The sequence below is a fragment of the Pteronotus mesoamericanus genome, unplaced genomic scaffold (assembly GCF_021234165.1).
Source record: "Pteronotus mesoamericanus isolate MK-2021 breed Mesoamerican mustached bat unplaced genomic scaffold, CSHL_Meso_final contig_182, whole genome shotgun sequence".
Lineage (NCBI taxonomy): Eukaryota > Metazoa > Chordata > Mammalia > Chiroptera > Mormoopidae > Pteronotus > Pteronotus mesoamericanus.
In genome coordinates, this window is record NW_026555078.1 from 35,565,708 (window position 1) to 35,586,244 (window position 20,537).

A 20,537-nucleotide genomic window follows, 5' to 3' on the forward strand; every position below is an offset into this window, starting at 1 on the left:
ACAGGTAATCTGACATAACAGAAACAACATTGAAACAAAGTTTAGATGTTAACTGATCTCCTATTCCATTGTCTCTACAATTTTGCCTACCCTGATCACTAGAAAGGGAAATGGGGAACATGCAACAGAATGCTATTCACTTCCCTTCTAAACATCATGTCAAATGGCTAAAAATTAGTTTTCAGAAGAAAGTTTTTGAGGATCTTGAAAAGTAGTAACTTGTTCAAGTGAAAAATTTTTTTTTTTTTCAAGAAGTTCACATCATACCTTTTTACCATCAGGTTTATTGACGAGGAAGACTTCACTCCATATCTGGATTCCTGTAGTCTCTCGTTCAGACCCACCTCTCCATGAAAAACCAGTCAAGGGTTCATTGTAATCTCCAACCCAATCAACTGATTCCTATAAATTAAGAAAGTCTATGATACAGAACTAGATATGTGGTACAGTATTTTCCATTCATCCATTCAGGATTATATCTCTCTCCAACTCTAGTCAAAAGAAACAACAGCCCTGGCTGGTGTGGCTCAGTGGACTGATTGCTGGCCTGCGAACCAAAGGGTCACAGGGTTCGATTCCCAGTCAGGGCACATGCCTGGGTTGCAGGCCAGGTCTTCATTTGGAAGCACATAAGAGGCAACATACACATTGATATTTCTCTCCCTCTCTTCCCCTCTCTCTAAGAATAAATAAATAAAATCTGAAAAAAAAGGAAACAACATATTCACATCTATTGTATTGATACAATTACTTTATTTATTCATCCAAAAAGTAATTACAGAGGAGCAATTGCCTGCCACATTTTATTCTGGGTCTTGGGGATACAAAGATACCCAGACCAGAGGAAGTTCATAGCCTATAGCCTAACAGGGAGATAGACATGCTAGCAAACCCTGATAATGCAATATATGCATGCCAAAATGGGCGTGTATACTAAGGATAAATGGAAGAATAAGAAAAGAAATAACTAATTCTTGGTCAACTAAGCCTTCAAAGGGGAGGTGATGTTTGAGCTAAGACTTGAAGGATGTTTAGGAATTTTCCAGATGAGCAAACTTGGGGAGGGCACTTAAGAAACAAAGAAATAAAGACATGAGAGAACATATTATATCAGGATATAAACAATCACATACTGCTTTGGTATTGGGGAAGGAGGGAGTAAATAGCAGGAGGAGAGGCACCTAGTAGTATGTGCAGAAAAACAAAAACAAAACAAATCTGTTACACTTTAATCTGAGTAAATGCTATTTACATTAGCAGCGTAACAAGTGTTGAGTATTTCACCCAAATGTTTAACAATTAAAACTATGAATATGCCTAAAACTGTATAATTCCAAAGAATGTAAAGTATACTAATTTTGTCCATTCAATTTTCCTATCTCTGCTAAGTAGCACACTAATGCTGGTATGCTATAAATAGAAAATGATAAGAGTTTTGCTTGCTTTCAATGCCTGAGTATTTTAGCAGTTATGTTCTTGATTTGTTTGAACGGACATTAAAGATACAAGTTGTTAAGGTTAACATTACCAAATTATTCAAAAATAGCCCAACTATAGAAGATCAGTCCAAAATGAATAATTATTGTAGAAATACATAATACAAAGTTTCTTTGGGTAGTGTTTCTATTCTGCCATAAAATTCATATTTGTACGAGAACTGCTATGGGTAAAAGTGTAGAAAAAATACTGGTATGCTCTCCACTCCCAACCCTGTGTTCCCCAACTCTCTAACATTCTATTCATACCTCTTGCTTTTGGTTTATCCTGTGTCCCTTAAAGTCTCATTTCTGTACCATACTGTTGTCACAAATGTTATGACACTTGGTTGCCTCTGATAGGGGGTAAGGGTGAGAAATGAATGTGAAAAGATAAGATAGAACTTTCTGAGGTAAAGGTAAGATATACTTGATAAGACTTGGGGTTACAGATGTATACACATTTTTTAAAAAATATGCAAATACACTCTTGAGATTTGTGCATGTAATTGTATGTAAATTTTACAACAAAAACTAAATAACTACTAAAATCTATCATAATTTAAATATTGGTGGGGAAGTATACTAATATCAGCAACTTACTTTTTTTCTTTGAAATGAAGCAAAAATATAAGATGAAATGATGGATGGAAATAATAGTTGGAGACACATGTGATAAAGCAAGAATGTTAATGTCAATGATCGAATACTCAGTACTGAGTAGTAGGTACTCAGGTATTCAGTGTAAAATTCTTTGAACTTTTCTGAATGCTTGAAAAATGTCGTAATAAAGGTTGGGTGGGGGAAGTTTGCAATAAAAAAGTTATGACAAAAGTTATTTGACATTTTAAACCCTATAACATATAAAATTTATAATCGTATTACTACACTATGTCTATTTTTAAAAGAGTAAAAAAATAAGTTATATTCTATATGCAAAGTGACAAAGTGGTTTCAGATAACAGTGGCCTGTGTAGTTTGGTATCCAAAGCACCAAAGTTGAAAAGATTACACCATAGCATTTTAAAACTAGTTCATATATAGGATACATAAGAATAGAAATGGAAACAATAGACACTACTAAATAAAAAACACCAGGTGACAGAAGCACAGAACCAGAAAACTTTTTAAAGTACCTCTACATACCTGGTTGTACATGTATCTCAACATGAAGTCCATTAGGAATGATTTTCCTTTTCTAAAGGCTCCAGCAACAGATACAGCAACAACCTCCTTGTCTCTGACAGCCTCTGAGAGAAGGATTCGATTTAGTGCAGTTTCATCTAACTCAAAAGAATGGTCGTCTTTAACAATAAGGACTTGGACCGGTCCTGCCTTTTTCACTGGCTCTTCCTCTTCTGAGCTCCATTCATATGCCTTTTCTGAAAACCCACCTGTTGAATAAAACAGCAATTTATTCAGGTAATCAGCACAAAATACCAAGAAATGTATATGTACCTCTTAACTCTCAAACATCTGAAATAGGAACACAGTAGAATTAGAAATGCTCATTTTAAATGACATATATTAATATCATTCATACCATATCTCAGAAAGATTTATACCTGGTCTGATTTATATTTGATTATGTGACCAAATCAAACAATATTATTTTTGAAACAGCTCTACATCAATACAGATCTCTGTTTGCAGAGAAAGAAAATCAAAACAATGGAATCTACTTTTAGAACAGAGGAATAAAATGGCTTTAGTGGACACTTTCTTCATCTCCTAGAAATAGGCTTAGTTATTCACATGAAAGAGACTTGAGAAATTCTTTAAAGCTGAATATACATAGCAGGAAATACCTATAGGGACTTAGAATCACATATTCTTGAAACTGGAATAAATCTCTAAAGCATCTAGTTCAGCTCCATCCAAGGTATACATCCCACCTACAAAATCCTAGACTCTTCTAATTGTCTAAAATTATACCTCATAGCAATAGAAGTTAATGAGAATTAAATTGGGTAGGGCCAGATTACAGGCCTTTAAATCCATAGCAAAGAGGTCTGGAAATAATTCAATTAAAAAGGAAACTTTTGAAAGTTACTTTATGTGGAGACCTTACAAAAAAGTGGCATGAACGTAAGATATTACTAAACCTCTCGGTTTTTCCACCTGTAAAATGGAAACTACTAATAGTACCTATTTAATAGGGTTGTAGTAAAGATTAAGGGAGTTATATATGTAAAGTGCTAAGGACAGTGCCTGTCACTAGTAAACTCATAAGGAGAGCTATCATCATCACCACCACTACCTTGTAACTACTGACTGAATTAACTATTCTTAAAGAAGTTCTGCATACTTCCTATAAATCTGTGTATGTGTGTGCATGTGTATGTATGTCTGTGTGTACTTGCATGTTTTCTGAGTTTTCTATTAAATTGTCAGAAAAGTGACTTTTTGACAGAGGTCAACTTTTACAATTCATTCTTAATATACAAAAATTTTGGAAACCTACAGACTGGAATTTGAGGTATATTACAAAACAACCTCAATGTGTCAAGTGACACATTCTTATATCTACTGCCTTTGTAACTTTATAACGGCCCCCTGCTTTGACTCTGCCATCATCCACATGACTTCCTGTAGCAGACATGCCTCTGCCATTCACCATGAGAGTATTTGTTGACTAGTTTGCTTGCTGCGGGAGGAGAAACACTTGGACCAAGCTCTGCAGCAAGCTGACCACCTGCCAAGCCAAGATCAACAGAGTTGCCTAACACCTACTTTACCGTGTGATCAACAGATACTTATTGTTCTATGCCCCTGAGGTGTTGTGATTGTTTATCATGCAGTTTAACAGGCAATAAACAACTGATGCAGCCCACAACTCCTTCCCTTAGAAAGGCAGTAGAGTGTAGTGGCTAAAAACACAGCCTCTGGTAAAGAAACAAAAACAAAAACAAACAAACAAACAAAACACTGGTTAAAAACCAGACTGCTAAGATTCAAATCAAGGCTTCCCCATTTCTTAGCCAAGCAACTGTAGGCAAGTTGTTTAACATCTCTTTGTCTACCTCATAAGGTTGTTGTTAATACATGCATGTAACACACTGAGAATAGTGGCTGGTACATAGTAAATGCTATTAGTATTATTGTAGATTCAAGAAACAAAAGGCAAAGATGTAACTGACCTTGTACAAGAAAAGGAAGTAGAATTTCTCTATCAGGCAATATAACATGCATGCCATTTTGTGTTATTTATTTATTCCTTTAAATAGCCTAGCAAGGTATTTATTATCTGTATTTTTGACAACTGAGAAAATGAAGAATTGGATTAAGTAACTTGCCCAAGATCACACCCACTAGCAAGTGATATATACAAGTTCACACAGTAAATAACTGTCAATTTGGGATTAGATCTCAGGTATTTAACTTCTATCTCAGACCTTTCTACTATAATATTCTTCCTCTTTAGTGGATATCAAATAACTCTTGGACAACACATAAATGGGCTCATTTGTATTGTATCAAAAGAACAGAAAGTCAAAACATGCACCAATTGATTCCTCAGATGAGATATATGACCTGGCCTTAAATATTAACCTCAAATCAACCCTTAATAATACTAATTTTTGAAACAAATTGGACTCTTAAATAACCTTTCATCTAAATTTATAAAAATATACTAAAATAAACATTTTTCATTATGTCTATTTGATAAATCCTATAATAAGAGAGAAACAAAGTAATTGGATTTTGGCATAATTTTAATAAGTCATAAGGTCACATTGATACACACACACACACACACACACACAAATATATATATAATATTTATATCTCTATATATCACTGTTCATCTACAAAATAGTGCTGTTGAGCCCCAGCCAGTGTGGCTCAGTTGGTTAGAGCATTGTCCCAAAAAACAAAAGGTCACAGGTTCGATTCCCAGTCATGGCACATGCCTGGGTTGCAGGGTAGGGTTGGAGCACAAACGAGAGGCAACAGATCAATGTTGCTCTCTCATATTGATGTTTCTCTCCCTCCCTTCCTCTCTCTATAAAATCAATAAGCATATCCTTGGGTGAGGATTAAAAAAATAAAAATAAAAATAGTGGTATTGAAATACTGCACATCTAACATGCAATTTAGTTTTTCATTAATGGAGACAGACATATAGCAATACTTTCTGAACAACAGTACAAAGCAAAGCATCGGGACACAACAGAACCATTGGCTATAGCCACAAATCTCTGTGCAAAGTTTAGAAAAATGGATGTTATATCCAAAATATAGTGGCTTATAAATTGTCATATGATAGGTGCAGTAGTCAGAGAGTCTGTTTAAATCCCAGCTTTACAGCTTACATATATATGAAGTTGGGGAAATTGTTTAACCTCCCAATGGCTCACTATGCTATATCTGGAAAATGAGATTTAAGAGTGATACCTACAACCCTGATCAGCGTAGCTCACTTGGTTGGAGCATTGTCCCATAGGCCAAAAGGTCGCCAGTTCAGCTCATGGTTGACAGGGCACATGCCTGGGTCGCAGGTTCAGTCTGGTTGGGACATGTATGAGAGGTCCCTGGCTGGGGAGCCTATGAGAGGCAATTGATGGATGTTTCTCTCCCTCTCTCTCTCCCTGCCTTACCTTGTCTCTAAAATCAATGATCATGTCCTTGGATGAGGATTAAAAAACAAAGGTAAAAATAGAAAAAGAACGGTAACTACATCAGAGAGGCTTTGTGATTATTAAATGAATGCTCATTAAATGAAAGCCAAAGAGCCTGACAAGTAGTATGTGCTTAATAATGGTAACCATTAATAATAATAATAATAATAATATTTATTATTATCTACTCATTTGATTCCAGTATGACCTGCCTGCCTAACTTCAGTCTCAGCACAAAAGTCCCTTTTTAGGATAGCAACTATACATTTTCTTTGATGAAACTCCTAGCCTATGGTATAGTTATCACCTGAGTACACAACTGATGTGAATCAGGTACCCTGGTCAGATATAGTATTTTGGATAGAAAAACATCTTTGCAGCTGACAACTACATCACAATTATTTATAGACTGACATATTTCTTTAAAATTTGTAGCAAACTAAATATATGCAAGATGTACCATGAATTAAATTTCTGGGTTGTACTTTTTCTGAATACTTAACTTTACAATGTGATGCAAATTTTTTTAAGTGGTTGCATTAATTTTTCACTCCCAGCAATTTCTTAGACATCCTATTAAGCTATATCTTTTCTAATACTTGGTTTTGTCTGACTTTTTCATTTTTGTCAATTACATAGGTAAAAATGGTATCTCACAGTGGTCTTGATATATATTTCTCTAAAGGCTAATCAGGTGAGTACATGTGTGTTTGCTCATTTTTCTATTGGGTTGTTTGTCTTTTTCTTACTGATTCATAGGGTTTCTTCATATATCTTGAATGCTAGTCATTTGTTAGTTATATGTATGGCAAAAACCTTTTAGTTAGAGCTTGCCTTTTCACTTTCCTTAAACTATTATTGAAGAGCAGTTATTAATTTTAATGTATTAAATTTTATTAATAAATTATTTAACGATTAGCCCTTTGCATGTCATGTTTAAGAAATTATTCCTTATATAACATATGAAAGACATTCATATATATTTAAGTTTTGCTTTTGATATTTAAGTTCTTAATCTATCAGGGATTGTTATTTATATAAGATGTCAGAGAGATCCAATTTGATTTATTCTATATTAGTAACAAAATTTTCAGACCTTTATCAAAGCGCCTTCTTTCCTCAAGTGGTCTGTCCTGTGATTTTTGATACAAATAAGAATTACACACACACATACATATATGTATGTATATATACACATACACATATGTATTTCATAAATATATAGTGATTTTGTTTCTGAGCTCTCAATTCTGATCCATTCACCAATTTGTCTATACTAGCACCAATAGTACACTACCTTAACTGAGATCACTTTATAAAATGTTATGATATATAAAATGGCCAGCCTCTCTTATTCTAATTATTATCAGTATTGACTATTTTGACCCTTTCCATGTCAATATCAGAATCAAAATGTTAGCCTGAAGTTAGATTAAATTTATAGATCACTTTGAAAGGAAACAATACTGTTGTAGCATTGTGTTCAAATCCATAAACATGAGATATTGCTCCATCTATATTTGGTCTTTAATCCCCTTCAATAAAGTTTTTATAATTTGTAAGAGAGCGGGGGAGAGAGAGACAGACCATGTTCACATAACCTTTATAGCAGTATATTATTATAATTCTTCTATTTTATTGTTAGTTATTGTTGTTAATCTTTTACTGTGCCTAACTTTTAAATTAAACTTTATCAAAGGTATGTGTGTATAGGAGAAAACAGAGTATATAGAAGGTTTGCTACTATTCGCAGTTTCAGGCATCCACTGGGGATCTTGGAATGTATCCCCTGCAGATAAGGGGGGAGTACTGTGCCATATTTTGTTTATCCATCCATCAGTTGGCAGGGCTTTGTGTGTTTCCTCTTTTGGTTATAATAAATAATGCTGTTATAAACATTTATTTGCAAGTTTTTGTGTGAACATATATTTCCATTTCTCTTGAATAGTCAACTGATTTGTGACAAAGGTGCTAAGGCAATTCATTGGAGAGAAAGTAGCTTTGCAACAAATGGTGCTAGAAAAATTGGATATCTACATGCAAAAATATCAACCTCAATATACCATACCCTACCCTATATAAAATATTAACTCAAAATAGATCATAATTCTGAAAGTAAAACTTAAAACTATATAATGTTTGGAAGAAAACAGAAAACAAAACATAAAATCTTTATGACCTTGGATCAGGCAATAAATTCTTAGATATAATGGCAAGAACATGACCAACTGTCTCAGTCAATTTGGCCTTCTATAACAAAATACCACAGACTGGGTAGCTTATAAATAACAGACATTTATTTTTCACAGTTCTGGAGGTTGGGAGTCCAAGATCAGGGTGCCAGCATGGTTGCATGAGGACCGTCTTCCATGTCACAGATTCCTTCTATCCTCAAATGGTAGAAGGACCTAGGGAGCTCTGTGGAGGTCTCTTGTGTAAGAGTATAAATCCCATTAATGAGGGCTCCACCTGCATGACCTAAGCACCTTCCAAAGACCCCATTCCCTAATACCATTACATTGGACATTAGGATTTCAACAGATGAATTTGTAGGGTGGCACCAACATTCACACCATAGCATGGACAACACACAGAAATGGAAATGATAAGGGAATAAAAATGTTACACTACAAAAAAGTTTATCTAAACACATAAGGATACAGTAATGTAAGAAATGAGGGATGAAATAGTTACAAAGCATAAAGAAAACAAACTGCAAAATGGCAGAAGTAAATCCCCCCTTATCAATAATTATATTAAATATAAATGGATTAAGCTTTCTAATCAAAAGACAGAGACTAGCAGGATGGATTTTAAAAAAAAATCATGATCCAACTACAAAATGCAAATCAAACCCACAATGAGATACCCTGACTGGTGTGGCTCAGTGTATTGAGCGTGGGCCTAACCAAAGGGTCACCAGTTCGATTCCCAGTGTGGGGGCACATGCCTGAGTTGCAGGCCAGGTCCCCAGCAGGGGGCACAAGAGATGCAACCACAAATTAATGTTTCTCTCCCTCTCTTTCTCCCTCCGTTCCCCTCTCTAAAAATAAATAAATACAATCTTTAAAAAAAAACAACCCACAATGACATACTACCTCACATATAAAAATGGTTGCTATAAAAAAATAAAATAAAACCAGAAAATAAGTAGCATTGGGAAGAATTTAGAGAAACTGCACTATTAGTGGGAATGGAAAATGGTACAATCACAGTAGAATACTACATGGTAGTTCCTCAAAAAATTAAAAATAGAATTACCACATGATTCAGCAATTCTACTTCTAGGTACATATCCAGAGAATTTAAAGCAGGGTCTAAAAGAAATATTTGTGCACCTATGTTTATAACAGCATTATTCACAGTTGATAAGACATGGAAGCAACCCATTGACATAAATAGATCAGCAAAATGTAATGTAACAATGGAATGTTATTCAGTCTTAAAAAGGAAGAAAATTCTGATATATGCTACAACACAGATGAACCTTCAGGGCATTATAGTAAGTGAATTAAGCCAGTCATAAAGAGACAAATACAATACTGTATGATCCCACTTATATGAGATTCTTAGAGGAACCAATGTCACAGAGACAAAAAGTATAATGGAGGGTGCCAGAGTCTGGGAGGAGGAGGAAATAGGGACTTAGTGTTTCATGAATATAGATGTTTTGTAAGATGGAAAGAGTTCTGGAGATGGATGGTGGTGAATTCACAATAACATGAATGCACTTAATATCACTGAACTTCACACTTAAAAATGGTTAAGATGGTAAATTTTATGTTATGTGTATTTTACCTCAATGAAAAATGAAAAGATACATGTAAAACTTTAAAACCAAATATTATGGGAGAATATTTTATAACTTTGAGGTAGGAGAAGATTTATTAAAATATAAAGAGTACAAATCATAAAGGAAAATATTAAATGGAGGACTTTTAAATATAAAATTTCTGTTTATTAAAATATACTATCAAGAGAGTAAAATTATATTACAAAGTGGCAAAAGATAGATGTAAGATAAATAACAAACAAAAGACTTATACCAAATATTTAAAACTTGTACAACGCAAAAAGAAAAAGATATTTCAATAAAATATTGACAAAGGGTAAACAGGCACAGAGTGGGAAATATGAATGACTAATAAATATATTAAAATATGCTCATACCTCATTGGTAATCTATAAAATGCATATTCAAACCATAATGTGATATCATTTTGCACCTGATATAATGCTAAGTATAGGTGAGGATAGGAAGTAAACAAAATATGGAAAAAGTCATACTCTAGGTTCCATTTATATTAGGTACTTAAAAATGTAAAACTAAATAATATGTAACATTAAACATATACATATTATATATATGTTAAAATTATCAGAAAATGAGCCCTAGTTAGTGTGGCTCAGTGGACTGAGTGCCGGCCTGCAAGCCAAAAGGTGGCTGGTTTGATTCCCAGTTGGGGCACATGTCTGAGTTGTGGCCAGGTCCCCAGTGCGGGGCATGTGAGAAGCAACCACACGTTGGTGTTTCTCTCCCTCTTTTTCTCCCTCCCTTCCCCTCTCTCTCTAAAGATAAATAAGTAAAACCTTTTAAAAATTATCAGAAAATGAAACACCAAATGTATAAGTGTTTATCTTTGGAGAGGAAATAAGAAGAGGTTGCCATTAAGGAGGAGCACACAAACAGTGTCAAGATATTGACAAAGTATATTTCTTCAGCTAGGGAGGGAGGATATAGGTGCTCACTGTTATCCTTTTAAAAACTCACCATCTATGTTTTATTTGTTCTTTTGTATATTAGATATTTTTCATAAGGATTTTTATGTAAGAGCCTCTAAATTTAACAATGCCCCAACTGTTTAAATGACTAACAGTAACTCACAGTAGATCATTTTCCTGATGATCATTTTACTGATAACTACCGATTCTACTTACAGCCTAGTCACTGGTTCTAAAGATAATGAAAGCTACAGAATTTGAAATAGAGCAGAGCTATTACCTAGGAGACATCAATACGAGTTGTAAGCAGATACAAAGTATACATATATATGAAAATCTGTTTGAAAAAAGATGTAGAGAAGGCAAGTCAAATTATAAAAATGAGAAGTGGGGGTCTATAGGGAAGTATATATATAACCCATTAGAAGTTATATTTTGTTTCAGAAGGTATAGATATATGGAAAATAAGGCAAGTAAAAAGGAACAAATAGTCTCATCCCATGAAAAATGTAATACATCCAATGAGAAAAGAAAGATCAGAAGGTAACTACTATATTCAAGATTGTTTTTATATTTTTCCAAATAAGATACACAAACAGGTGCATAAAAAGATGATGCTCAACATCACTAGTCATTAAGGAAATTCAAATTAAAATGACAATGAGATACCACCTCACACCTATTAGATCAGTCATCATCAAAAAAATAAGTCATCATCAAAGAGATAATAAGTGCTGTTGAGGGTGTGGAGAAAAGGGAACCCTGAACACTGTAAGTGGGATTGTACATTGATGCATCTACTATGGAAAAAAATATAGAGGTTCCTCAAATAATTAAAAACAGAACTAGTTAAAATTGTGATCCAGCAATTTTACTTCTGGGAATATATCCAAAGCACATGAAAACACTAACTTGAGAAGATATCTGCAACCCCATGTTCATAGCACCATTATTTACAATAGCTAAGACACAAAAATAACCTAAGTATCCATTGATGGATAAATGGATAAAGAAGTTGTGTTTGTGTATATATATATTATATATATAATCTGGCCCTATCTATCTATCTATCTATAGATAGATAGATACACACACACACACACACACACACACACACACACACACACACACACATATTATTCAGCCATAGAAAACAAGGAAATCCTACTGTTTGGGACAATAAGGATAGACCTTGAAGGCATTATGTTAGGAGAAATATGCCAGACAAAGAAAGACAAACACTGCATGATCTTATGCACAGAATCTTACCAACCAACAAAGCAACCAAACCACCATATTTATAGAGAAAGAGATCAGATTTGTGGTAACCTGAGGTGAGAGGTTGGAGGGAGGGAGTATTGGAGGAAGGTAGTCAAAAGGTACAAATTTATATTTATGAGATAAATAAGCACTAGGGATGTATGTACAACATGGTGACTATATTTAACACTGTTGTATGATATACAAGCATGCATAACAAAGTTAAGAGAGTAAGATCCTCAGAGTTCTAAACATAAGGATACATTTTTTATCCTTCTTATTGTATCTATATAAGATGATTGATGTGGTAATCATTTCCCAATATATGTAAATTAAACCATCATACTATACACCTTAAACCTATACAGTGATGGAAATTATTTCTCAATAAAACTGGAAAAATTGTTCTCAATCTTTCCACAAAAAACCAAAAACCTAAAAATTGATTTTCAACAAATAGACTTACTGTAAAACTGAGATAGTTTTTCTTTAAGGGCAGGAAGGGCTGACATTTTAGTGCAATATTATTTTTCTAAAGCAATATTGCACTGACAGTTCCTGTTACATTGTGGAAAACTCAAATTCCTATGTGGTATCCCAAGTTTTTAAGCAACTGTAATTAACTAGAACAAATAAACAAAAAAAAGGGTGAACTTCTGTTTTGTTTCTAGTAGTACTTAAGCTCTAAGCCCAACATTAATAGACAGCTTACTGGGCTTCTGCCTCCTGATATTCATCTGTTCCCTTTGCTTTTCACACTAGCACACTCTTTGCCTTCTTTTCTAGTCCAAGGTGATCAAATTTATAGAGCCTTGATTTCTTATACCAGCTTAAGCCTGGATAGGCTTACTGTGGCACCTTTTGGCATACTGTTTTAGCTCCTTGTCCTCATCACATGAACTGGGGAAGTGAACAACTCTAAATTTCTATCTTAGGTCTATAATATAAATTATGGAATCTATGGTAAGTTACTCATGTGCTCTGATTCCCTGTATATTAAAATGAGGATAATGCCTATCTTTGAAGAATTCATTTTTAGAAGTTTCAATGTATTGAAACTTCTAGTTCAATGTAGATTTAAGTACAAGACTCTGAGTCCTCTTCACAAATCTGCTTCCCAACTGTGCCTCTGGGTATGATCCTCAAATATCACCCCCAATTCTGGGTGTCAGCAGAGGTGCTTTTCTGTTTTTTAGCTTCCATGGTCCTTGTAAAACCTACTAGGTCTCTGACCACTCAAGTAATAGTAATACCTGTTATATGGTCCTATAGGGGGCCCTTATCTAAATCTTAAGTGTCCTGTACAGATTTTACAAATATCTCTCTTGCCATTTCTCGGAAATCATTATATATTACAATTCTGGATAGCCTACCTTTGTCCTCCATAGTTGGCTTTCTAACTTGTCTGGGAAATACTTATCTAGGTAGATGATAACGTCAGTCTTTTGTAACTATCACCTGAGTTTTTTCTCATCAGAGACCTCTGGCTTCTCCAAGGGCTTGTTCTCTCTATTCCCCTCACACTATGCCCCATTATCTTGTAAAACATTCCACAGCATTATGTTATAGAAAATAAATTAGAAGACATCCCTAGATTCTAATCTTAGTTCTCCAACTTGCCAAATATGTTACTATTACCAAGTTATTTAACCAATAGGAGACTCAGTTTTTTCATTTTCACAACAGGAAACATGTCCTGCCAACTTAAGAGGCTAAAGATCAAATGCAGTAATGCACGTGAATGTGCCTTGAAAGCTGTAGTTCTATTTAATGGAGAAGATATTATCCACTGAACAAACAGGCAGTATAGTATATTGGTAAAGATAAAAGAATTTGAAGTCTAACTGCTAAAATTGGAATCTTGGCTCTATTATTTTACCTTTTAATATGTAAAATATAGATTATAGTACCTACCTCAATGATATTAGCTATTATTGGTATTATTAAATGTCTACTATGTGTTAGGGATTCTACTAGGTGCTGGTAATATAATGGAATCAAGACAGACATTGCTAACACTTTGGCAAAAACCCGTCTCCTACTCCATATTTTACATTTTCTAAGTCATTTATGTCATATGTACTTCACACCAAAGAAAAATAGTAAAGCATTTTCATAGAGCATCAAGGTAAGACTCCACAATTCCACTATTTCTTTTCTGTGAACATTTCAGGGAACATATAGTGACTCTGGTATTTTTTTTCCTAATTCATCACTTGAGTTGGACCTCTCTTGGTGTCTTCTGGGTAAAATGTCTGAGTTAAGTTCCTACCAAATATAAATAATTGATGATAATGTTTCTGAAAGTAACATCCAAAGACCACCTGCTTCTCAATCACCCAAGATGCTAATTAAAAGTCCTAGACCCCATTTCAGACCTATTGACTCAAAAGCTTTGGCTGGAAGACATGGGATCTGCATTTCTAATAAGTTCCCAATGTGATTTTTATGCAAATCCCATTTGAGAACCACATTACCAAGAGAGAGAAAAACCTCCACTAAACAAAAATCTGTAACCAAATGAAATACTGAAGAATAATGATCCAAAGCTTCATCAAGGAGAAAATTTTTAACCGTCAGCATGAATTTTCACATGCCTGTCTCCAAACAGAGCATGAAGTTTAATACCAAAACTGAATTGAACATGCACATCTTAACTGTGAGTGTTCAAGAAATTCTTATTCTAGAAGCCAAGAGAAGGGGTGGAAAGGGGACACCATGAAAAAGCTTACCCATATTTCAGAAGAAGTAGAGAAAACAGTGTTATCACAATAGTCACACCTACTAAAATGGGGGTTTGGTGATCCCAATAAAATGGAATCACTTTCTTCTAAATTCAGATAAAGACAGGCCTCCCTACTACATCCCATATGTACCACAAACCTTGGATAATCTCTGAAATGCTAACTTTTTTTACTGGGAGTTAAGTTGATCCTGTGACCAACCTGAGCAAGGAGAAATATGGACTTTTGATAAAAGCACACCAAAATAATCAATTAAAATTAAAATTTATACCTCTTATTCTGATGGATAGTTATAGATCTCACTGAGACATGTGAGAGAATCAAGGTGATCTGAACACCTAGTGGGCATAAACTTTCCTAATAATAATAATAATAATAATAATAATTCAAAGCTAATGAACAACCCACCAAGCCACACTAGCCAGAGATCTGCTCTGGTTCAGATAATAAAATGCCCTAAAAGACTTAATTAAGTCCCTTATGTGGTAGCGAGTTTAGTACTGTGACTAAAAAATCGGGAGCCCAAGGCAGAAAAAGACGCCCAACCGGCCCACACTAAGTATCCTAAACCAAGTCTGGAGCAGCACAGAGGGCGGGGCCGCAATTTCTTCTGCATCACTGCGCTCTCTCTTCTCCGCCTGCGTGAGCACCGCCCACCCACTCACAGCGTGAACCCACTGGGCCTGGCCTCTCCTTCCCCCTCCCCTCCGCCTGGTGCTGAATCATGAGCCCAATATCTCCAAAAGGTAAAATCAAAGAACAATGCCACTCTGAATGGGGTACCAGGTTGGGGTGGGGCAGAAAGCTGGAAATCACTTTTCTTCCCTTCACCCCAAGTTCTCCAACCAACCCCCAAATTAAAACGAGTACTGCAGCACTGGGGCACTCCCAAGCAGGCGTCCCTTCTCCTGGGTTGCTCTGGTGGGCAACGCTGTCACTGGGCCCGGCTCACTCTGCTTCATTGTTCCAATACCACCCGCCACCGGAGCCTGAGGGGCAGGAGAGCTCGCAGCAACCCGGGAAGCGAGGGATTGAGGATCCCCAACACCGTGCCCCTCCCCACCAAGTAACAACAGGCCGCTGCCCACCCTCATCGCCTCCCTGCCAACTAGAGCTAAAGCGGAACCAGCCAGTCCCCCGAGGCCAGCGGCGGGTGCTGTCCAAATGCTAGGAGGAGGTGGACTAGGGGAGTCGGGGAGAAGCAGGGGAAGCCTGCGTGAAGCCGCAGCCCTCGCCCACAGCGCGACTCGGTTACGTGGGTACCGCTCTGCCATGGTTCCTCCGGCTCGGCCCTGACTGTCTCCCAGCCCTGGATGCCGGCGCCCAGCAGTCCTTGGCCCTCCTCATCTCCAGAAGCAGAAAGTAGAGGGCCAGTACCGCTCAGACTGCTGAAGTCATCATATACTACTCACCCCAACTGTTTCTGTCCCTGCGGTTCTTGGCCATGGTGGTCCAGGGACTGGTGGCCGTGAGGAACTGTCACCGCGCTCGCTCTTCTCCCGGGCCGCAGGTTGCTGGCAATGGGAGGCTCTGTGCCCGTGCTGGGCGCAGTTCGCTCAGACTCTGAGGATGTTGCTGTGGCGCTGGGGGGAAGGAGTGGGGAGGAGAAGGGAGGAGAAAACAGATGAACCAAGCTCAGCTTCAAAAGCTGGAGTTCACACAAATACCAGCGTCACACCCTCCCTACTTCAGCCCACCCCCAGAGCATGAAGACAGTGACAGACATGTACTGCAATATTTTCAATGGGAAACACATACACACAAATAAACAGCAGCCCCTCACACATACTCTCAAAGAATTTAACAGCATTATCTAGTCACAGAAATACACAAAACCATACACTGCATTATACTGGATGTTCAAATATCTGTTTTCGTACAACAGTTACATATTAGTACAAACATGCTGGCAATATTTATACAGCTAAAGAAGTTAAATTAATCTGCATTTATTTACCAGACACTATTTTCCCCCATTTTAAAAGCAAGGTCATGTAGTAGAGAGGGTATTGTGTATTTTGTACCTGTCTACCAAACACGCCTTTTAAAGTTAGGCTAGAAAAATGAGATCAAGAAGATCCAAATAAATGAAAACTGAAGATTTATCATAATCTGTAACTAAATGTCTAGTGGGCAAAATTTCCCACTAGATTTGTAGAGGCAAAGTCTGAATTTATATTGGCAAATACATGAAGTAAATTCATGCTACATAGTCTGGGTGAGCCTTGGCAGCCACAAAAGCTTGCAGACACTTTTAAAGGGAAAGCAAAAGGCAATAAAAAGTATTTTCAATCTCTCCCTTTTCCCTGATTTCTCTCCTCTCTGCCTACAAACTTAGTTTTTAGCATCCTAGAAACACTGTCCTTTATGCTACCTGGCCCTCAAAATACCATCATCCCATTCCACACCTTCTTAACACAGTTTTCTCCTGCAGTTGGTTGTTGCCCACATTCTACAGATCAGTTCTGCCCAGGAGAGAGACTGCTGCTAGCCTCTTCCATGTTCTCTCAATATAATTTACTATGGTGTCTTCAGACAGGACCTCCATTCAGATAATTCCCAAACCTATACTTCTTGTCTTAAACTCCCCTGAGAGAGAATCAACATTAACAGAGCTGAATTTTAGCTGTCTTTAGTCATCTTCACTTTGTTTTTCTACTGACACTTCAAATCAACATGTCAAAAAACAAACTGTCTTACCTATTACTGCCAAATTTTATGCATTCCTTATTTCAGTTAATGGTTCTCCTGACCTCAGAACTGTGAACACTATAAACCAAGTTTACATTATAGTTTTAAAGGGAACTGTGTTAATTAGAATTGCATTACTCACTAATAAAACAACATAGGAAGATAGACATTATCTTGCCACTGAACCTACAAACCAAATTCATAGTACAAAAAAAAGTGGGTTCTGTTCTTTTTTTGTATTTCTTTGCTATAATTCCCAGGTCACATTCCAGACTGATAACCCCTTTCTGGTGAATACCATTGAAAGAGCACAGTAGATTCCCCAAAACAATTGTTCTATAATTTAATATCTGTTCTTGATTTTAAAAATTATTTAAAAAAACTCTTTCCCCATTGTAATTAATAAGTAATCTGTGGGATAGTGCTCGGTGACTGTGTGAATCTTTTTTTTTTTTTAATCCTTACCAGAGGATATGTCTATTGATTTTAGAAAAAGAGGAAGGGGGCAAGAGGGAGGGAAGGAAAGGAGGGAGGAAGAGAGGGAGAAACATTCATGTGAGAAACATCAATTGGTTGCTTCTGCTACATGCCCCAACAGAAGATGAAACCTGTAACCTAGGTATGAGCCCTGACTGGGAATCAAACCCACAGCCTTTTGGTATATGGGACGATGCTCCAACCAACTGAGCCACCCAGCCAGGGCAACTATGTAATTATCTTGGCCAAGAACTTTTCATCCCATGATGTCGAGAACCCATTGATTATACTTACCTGAATCAATTTTATATTAGTGATTTTAACACAGTGATTTTGAAATAATTATATCACTTATTTTACATTTAGCAGCTGGTATTCCCTCTCCCATCTTTGTTTGTTGAATACTGTTATGGATTCATGAAAACTAGGACAAAAAAAAAGTTTTGGATTGTGTTATCACCATCATTATTCTATCTGATATTCAAATTACCCTAAATTTGGCCAATGGGAGCCTCTTCAAGTCAACCCTCTATCCTTTATTGTATCCTATTTGTCTTTGATCACTATTTTGTTTTCTCACACAATAAAATGTTTTAAGTTTCCCTGCCTCAGAATTAGAATTAGCTATGCCCCCTCTTTTTTTAAGTTTAATGTGCTATCTTTATTATTGTAAAGCTAGAAAATATGACTTGTGGGCCACTCCTTTGGTTGCTGGCTGGAGTTTTGCTGTTTCTACATTTTCACAGTAGAGATGATTGGAACATATTTATTTTTTTAACCATAAATTTAAATAAATAAATTTAATCTACTCTGAAGAAATACCTCCAACAGTATGTACACACACACACACACACAGTTATTAATTGCAGCATTTCTTGTAATTGCAAAATACTGACAATAACCTCTATGTCCTTATATAGGAGAGCGATACACTATAATACATCCCCACAATGGAATACTGGACAGCTGTAAAAAAGGATACAGAAGAACGTTATGGATTGATATAGAATACACTGTTAAAGAAGCCCTAGCTGGTGTGGCTCAGTGGATTGAGCATTGGCCTGTGAACCAAAGGGTCACCGGTTGGATCTCGAGTGCAGGGCACATGCCTGGGTTGCAGGCCAGGTCCCCAGTAGTGGGCACATGAGATGCAACCACACATTGATGTTTCTCTCCCCCTCTTTCTCCCTCCCTTCCCTTCCCTTCCCTAAGAATAAATAAAATCTTTTTTAAAAAGCATGATCAAAATGATTTAAAAAATACATTGCTAAATGGAAAAAACCCCAAAGGGCAAATACTTTTCCTTTCTGTAAGAAAGGATATGAAAAATATGTGTATCTATTCATCTGTGCAAAAGAAACACAGGAAATTGCTAAATCAGGAGCTAGAAAAAGATGTTTTAAAATTGTGAAATCAATTCTGTACAACTCTGTGACTATCCTAAAAGTACTAAATTATACTATTTAATTTGATGAATTACATGGTAAGTGAATTGTATCTCAATAAGGCTGCTTTTAAAAAGTCGTTTATTTTAAATTAAAAAAAAAGGAAAAATAAGAAAGCTATTCCTCCATTTGTACTTTAGTACTCTAGATCCTCTCTCTTCCTGGCTCCTCTGGAAAGTTACTTTATATATTATTCCCTCCTTCCTGTATCCTCAGTTATTTTTTCTTCCATTGGTTTCTTCACCATGCTCATTCCCGCCCCCCCCCCCCCATCATAAGAAAGCGGCTTTCTCTAACAAGAGTTTTTCATTAGGTGATGCTCCAACGTGCTTCTTTTCTCTACAGCTAACAATCTTGAAAAAAAGAATTCTATGAGAATGCTATTTGCAGTAACTCAAAACAGCTTAAACAAAAAGGACTTTTACATATTTTTTTTCTGGAAGATAGGTTGGTTCTATGGTATCTAATTCATTAGCTCAACATCATCATCATGGACTCAACTATTTAGAATTTAGATTTGGCTGCTGTAAAAAAATTAGTGGCTTAAAACAGATACTTCTCTCTCATGAAATAATTTAAGCATAAAGCCATCCAGGGCTAATATGGTGGCTTCAAAATACCAAGGAACCCAAGCTGTTTATACTTTCTTTCATCCTTAACTTGGGATTTCTATTGCATAATCTAAGATGGCTGTTTGGGCATTCACATCATTTCAGTCATATAGAAGGGAAGAAAGATGAATATATCCCCCAAACCCATAATTATCTTCTGGAGGGTGGGCCCCTTGTAGTACAGGCTTCCCCTGCTAGGTGAGTGTTCTAAGGAACCCATCTGTATCAGTGTACCAACTGGTGTTGTTGTGAGAGGCTGCATAAGGCCTCTGAATTTTTTTGAAGACTCTTTAAACATGTTTGCCCATTTCATGATGTGTAATTTACGAGTGCACTGAGTGCACCTGTCCATAACAAGCTGAGTTTTTGACCAAAAACAGCATGACCCCTGTGCCCCACCCTCCCTATTCACCTGATATCAGCTGGAGCAACTTTTTTGTTTGTTTGTTTCCCAGGATGAAAAAAGTCCTCAAAGGGAAATGTTTTGCTG

General features: G+C 36.2%; 1 protein-coding gene across 1 annotated transcript in view; it reads right to left on the reverse strand.

Moving 5' to 3' along the window:
- ATL1 (atlastin GTPase 1) overlaps positions 1-20,537 on the reverse strand; it is a 57,679-nt gene that overhangs the window by 30,328 nt on the left and 6,814 nt on the right. The window contains exons 2-4 of the mRNA XM_054567584.1: positions 16,236-16,406; positions 2,622-2,869; positions 268-402 (exon numbers count right to left, since the gene is read on the reverse strand). Coding sequence (XP_054423559.1) covers positions 268-402; positions 2,622-2,869; positions 16,236-16,269 — 417 coding nt within the window. The 5' untranslated portion in view covers positions 16,270-16,406. The remainder of the gene's footprint in view (positions 1-267; positions 403-2,621; positions 2,870-16,235; positions 16,407-20,537) is intronic.